This window comes from Cynara cardunculus, unplaced genomic scaffold, assembly GCF_001531365.2.
Source record: "Cynara cardunculus var. scolymus isolate 2C unplaced genomic scaffold, CcrdV1 Un_Scaffold_4225, whole genome shotgun sequence".
Classification (NCBI taxonomy): domain Eukaryota; kingdom Viridiplantae; phylum Streptophyta; class Magnoliopsida; order Asterales; family Asteraceae; genus Cynara; species Cynara cardunculus.
The window spans coordinates 6879-12352 of record NW_020201799.1 but is presented as its reverse complement, the minus strand read 5'-3'; the positions used below and the strand labels follow the sequence as shown (position 1 = coordinate 12352).

At 35.0% G+C, this 5474-nt stretch overlaps 1 protein-coding gene across 1 annotated transcript; it reads left to right on the top strand.

Annotated features, from left to right (window-relative positions):
* The first annotated feature begins 300 nt into the window (after window positions 1-300).
* Window positions 301-1467, top strand: LOC112503963 (F-box/kelch-repeat protein At3g06240-like). The gene has a single exon (XM_025107929.1). It carries the CDS (start codon window positions 301-303, stop codon window positions 1465-1467), a length of 1167 nt encoding a protein of 388 aa, XP_024963697.1.
* The last annotated feature ends 4007 nt before the right edge of the window (window positions 1468-5474 follow it).

Below are 5474 nucleotides of genomic sequence, written 5' to 3'. Positions count from 1 at the left end.
TGATTATCCTAATTATATTTTAGATTTTTTATATTTAAAATAAGATGTTTATCTTGTATTTGATTGTGTTTATCTGCAGTTAGTTATACGAATTCAGTTATGGGATGAAATTGGATAGGGATGAACGGGTTTAAGAGTTTTAAGAGTTTAAGAGTTTTTAAGAGTTTTAGCCAAATGTATTATAATATAGTATATATATATATATATATATATATATATATATATAAAAGCATATATGATTTATAAAGCTTTCTCTATACTTGTACTATGCTTGGTTTTTTTAACCCTTATAGATCGACCATGGCTGACATCCACCGTCCCCATAAGAACATCACACCGGAGCTACCACCTGAGATATGGTTGTTTCACATACTACCAAGGCTGCCGATCAAGTCCCTACTCCGTGTTATGTCTGTTTGCAGGCAATGGCGATCCATCATAAAAACACCCACGTTTGCGAACGTCCACCTCCACCGCGTAACCACCAACGGCCACCATGAAAACAGCCACAAACTTCTCGTCTTGTCCACCATAACACCATGCAGCTTCCGCACCATGGATTGTGAAACGCCTGAAGATGATTTAACTACCGCACGCTCTTTCCCATTCAAAACGAGTCCTGAAAACGTGATGATTATAGCATCTTTGAATGGGCTGGTATGCGTAGGCATAAAGAAGTGCAGGTACGATGACGATGAATACTCCGATCTAATATTATGGAATCCTGTGACGGGTGATTATAAGACGTTGTCTAAAGCCAATTCTAACAAACAATGCTACAAGACCTGTGGAATAGCATTTGGGTTGTATTACAGTTGTGCCGATGATGACTACAAGCTCCTACGTGTAACCATTGATCGGGATGCTTATATATACTCATTGAGATCTGACTCATGGAGAATGGTCGAATCAACACAAGAGTACTTGCGACATAAACCCTCTTGGTTTTCAGAATCTTGGAATCCAAGTACTTTTTTGAATGAAAAACTCTATTTCTTAAAGCAAGTCAAGAGAGCGACCGTAAGTCCACAATCGTATTCAATTATACAGTTCGATGTGAAGACGGAGAAGTTGACAGAGACAGCAGCCCCGTCTTTTGGAAATCTATTGACGGGCTGTTTAAACATGACGGTTCTAAGAGGGTGCATTCACTTGACGATTTGGAAAGCGAAATTTCGACACTGGTGTCGAACAATGGAGATGTGGAGAATGGATGAAGATGGAGATTGGGGAAAGATGGTAACTTATTGCTCGATACCCTCTTTTCCATGGTTTCAGCAACAACTGCATTTGATGAGGAGTGGAAATTGGCTTATGCATTCTGAATATGGTATTTACGAAGTAGATCTTGAGAAGGACACCAAAGTCCAGTTGTATACGCATCCTGCCAATAGCATCATTATCCATCCACGAGGGAAATACATCCAGACTTTTGTGTCACCCAATCAATATACATATAGCATCTAGTATCATCTTCATAAATTATGTTCGTTTTGTAAACTATATATATATATATATCATCTACTGCTATAAACTCATATCTGTCTTCAATTTCTTGTCACCATAAACCCCATATGATTGCATTAATATCAACATTCTTAATGACGTCTGACGTAACATGGGGGCGGAATCAAGTCTCAAGACTTACGAGTTACGGTAAAACCATAGTTTTACCAAGGCGTGGCTTAAGGCGGAAAACTAATATATATATATATATATATATATATATATATATATGTTGAACAATAATGCTTAAGTTATTAACAATTTAAATTCATAAAAAACGATAAACAAAAGAAGAACCATGAATTGATAATTTGATATTGAATGTACAGAGTTTAAAAAAGTGATATCAAATTAAATATACCTGTGCCTTTAACTAGGACTCAACTCAACATATGTTGCAAACAAATAAAAATGTTAGGCTTAACGCTTAGTGAGTTCAAACAGTTTTCACCATAATTATAAAATAATAAAACTAAAATGATGTTATTTAAATCACACTTTTCAAAATAAAATGTATTTAGTATAAAGGCATCATCCTTTTCAAAACCCACTATTTTCATAACGAAAACCCATTTATCAGAACACCCCTTTATCATTGAACCAAATACTCACCCAAATGTGAAAAAGGTAAATGTTCAAATTTTGAAAATGTAGATAAAACTCTATCATCCAAAATACCCAAAACATGAATAAGTTTCAAGATATCAACACACTTAACTTATGAATACACTACATACCTAAAACAACACCGAAAACATGGATAATACACTATCCAAAAATATAACACATTTCATTGACGGAGGAGACCCGTATCCATTGAACATGACGAACACAAAAGTAAGTCATATACTAACATTAATTAGCCCACTACAGATCAATGGTCATCAAGTTCAACCTGTCCTGGTCGATACCATATATACATAGAGACCGTCGATGATCCCAGAAATGCTCATTCACTAGAAATTTGTAGCATCTATTATCTCACGGTTATCAAGTTCAACCACTCACGATCTAAAGATTGAGTCTCAAGCTATGACTCACACAGTCATCAAGTTCAACCACCCACGTTTTGTATCTAGAGTCCTCCGTTATGCATCATACAGTCATCAAGTTCAACCACCCATGATTTGTACCTTTATTTTAGTCAAACAATTCTCAACAACATAAAAAATGAAAATCCATACAAGACTAGCTAAATAGTCATCGCTAGGATGAGTGGGACGGGATGAGACAAAAATGAGATGGGACAACATGGGACAAAAGTAAGATTGGATGGAACTATTCTTGAGTTTTTTATTCCACCAAAAAATGTTGAACAACATGAGACTAAATTTGAGATTACAATCAATTGCCCTCGTTATTTGATATCAAAATACAAACCTAATTTACTCTTTCTTCTCTTTCACAGCCTTCATTCTCGATTCCAGTCTCCATTCTTGAAATATTAAACTTTTGACGATGACGTGATAAATGTTATTTACAATTGTTATGTTTAAACTTTTAAAACTATGTGCGTATTTAAAATTTATGGTATGACAAATGTTATTTACATGTGGCCTTGGAATGTTAAAAAACTATTGATATCACATATTAAATAATTTAAATATATTTTTGGTTGATTTGTTGTCATTTGCAATCATTATATGATATAAAATAACATTGAACAACATTTAGGGGTAATATGGTTATTTTAACAGTCTTGTCTTGTCCTATCCTAGTCGTACCAAACATAGGACAGACAATTAGTCATGTCCTGTACCGTTCCGTCCTGTCCGTCATGTTCTGTCTCATTCGGTCTACGTACCAAACAGGGGAACTTTTTCGGCGGCCAAATCCGCCGGAAATGCTTATTACCGGCAGATTTGGCCGCCAGAAAAGTTAGCGCTGGTGATTAGTTTACCGGCGGATGCTTTTTTTTACCGACGGATTACGGCCGCCGGAAACAGTTCGTCGGTTTAATTAAGAAATATTGATTTACTTAATTAAAATTTTAAGAAATATTTTTTAAAATTGATTTAATTTACCGGCGGAATATTCCGCCGGAAATCCGTCGTTAATACTTTCTCGCCGGAAAAACGAATTTAATTTAATTAAATTTTTAAAAACTTATTAAATATTACCAACAGAAATTTCCGTCGGAAATCCGCCACAAATATTTAATACATTTATTTATTTTTTAAATATTATTAATTTTTAAAATATTACCGGCAGATATATTAGCCGGAAATCCGTCGGAACTATAATTAAAATATTATTTTTAAAATATTTTTATAATAAATAATTAAAACCTGTAAAAACTGTAAAAATATTGAAAAAACTAAAAAATGAAATGCAACCAAATATTATAAACTAAACTAAACAATTATTACAAACAAATGATATTTAATTTAAAGTATCAAACGATTGTTACAAATAAACTAAATTATTTCAAATAAACAAACGATATTCAATTCGTTGGCGGTGGGAATTGTTGTGATTGACGGAGTTGGTTAAACAAAGCAGTCATATCTTGAATTTGTTTTTCTTGTCGCTCCTCCACCATCCGTCGGCGTTGGGTTTTTTTCTTCTAAATCCATAATTTTGGTCTTTAAGGTTTGAATTTCCTATAAAATAAATAAAACGTTATAATATTTGATATGAATTATAAACTAAGTCGATAAACATCATCAAAGGAAAAGAGACACATACCCGACTATCTGAAAACGATGAACCACCTTCTGTGTAGTTCCCAGTCAAGACCCAATTGGGATCCTGGTTATACCCAAACACAAATAGACGACCTTTCTTACTTCCCCCAACCGCATACTCCCACAACTCTTTGTCAACTAAGGGATAGATGGAGGGATCATCGCCGTATCTTTGGGTGAGACCCGTTGACTAGTTATCCTATATATGGTTTAAAAAAGATTGCAAGTCARTTTTGACAGCATAACGACTGTAAATGAGACGTTTCCAGGCAAAACAATAGTGATAGATACGAAAATTGTACCCAAAACAATCCTAACGTTTGCCCAATAAATGGCAACCCAAACTAAATAATGATATATACGTAATTTCTAACTTAAACAATCATAATGTTTGCCCAACAAATAGCAACCGAAACTAGATTTTAAATTAAACGACTCGAACATTTGTCCAACCTAGATAGATAGATAGTTACATATCCAATTATAATAGATAGATGTACTTATTATGACTTGGCTACACTTAGAGGTCACGTACCCCCCAGAATCCGTAGATGCGGCATCTCCACCCGACCTCTTCTTATTCGTATAATCGAACAATTCCACAACGATCGAGGGCACGCCATCTTTTACTCGTGTCTAAGGTTAAATAATACGAACATGTGTTAATTATAACATATTAAAAATCAAGCTACTAAATTAATGGGTTTTAGGTCCTACCAAACGAGCATCATGCTCCGAAAATGGTATCAATCCACCGGTGTGTAGCGCAACTTGGCTATCACGGTTCTCACGCGCCACATCGGAAACAACCATCCAATTTTCATTGTTCCAACGATCGATCATCTGGATCCACACATTTGAAGATACAGTCCATTAAAGCTCAATACGGTCCATTAAAGCACAATATGTTCCATCAAAGCCCAATCGGTCTATCAAAACCCAATACGGTTCATTAAAGCCCAATACGATCCATTAAAGCCAATACATTCCATTAAAGCTCAATACAATCCATTAAAGCCCAATACGGTCCATTAAAGCCAATACGGTCCATTAAAGCCAATACGGTCCATTAAAGCTCAATATGATCCATTAAAGACCAATACGGTCCATCAAAGCCAAATCGGTCTATCAAAACCCAATACGGTTCATTAAAGCCCAATACGATCCATTAAATTCCAATACGTTCCATTAAAGCCCAATACGATCCATTAAAGCCCAATACGATCCATTAATGCCCAATACAGTCTATTAAAGCCCAATACGGTTCATTAAAGCCCAATA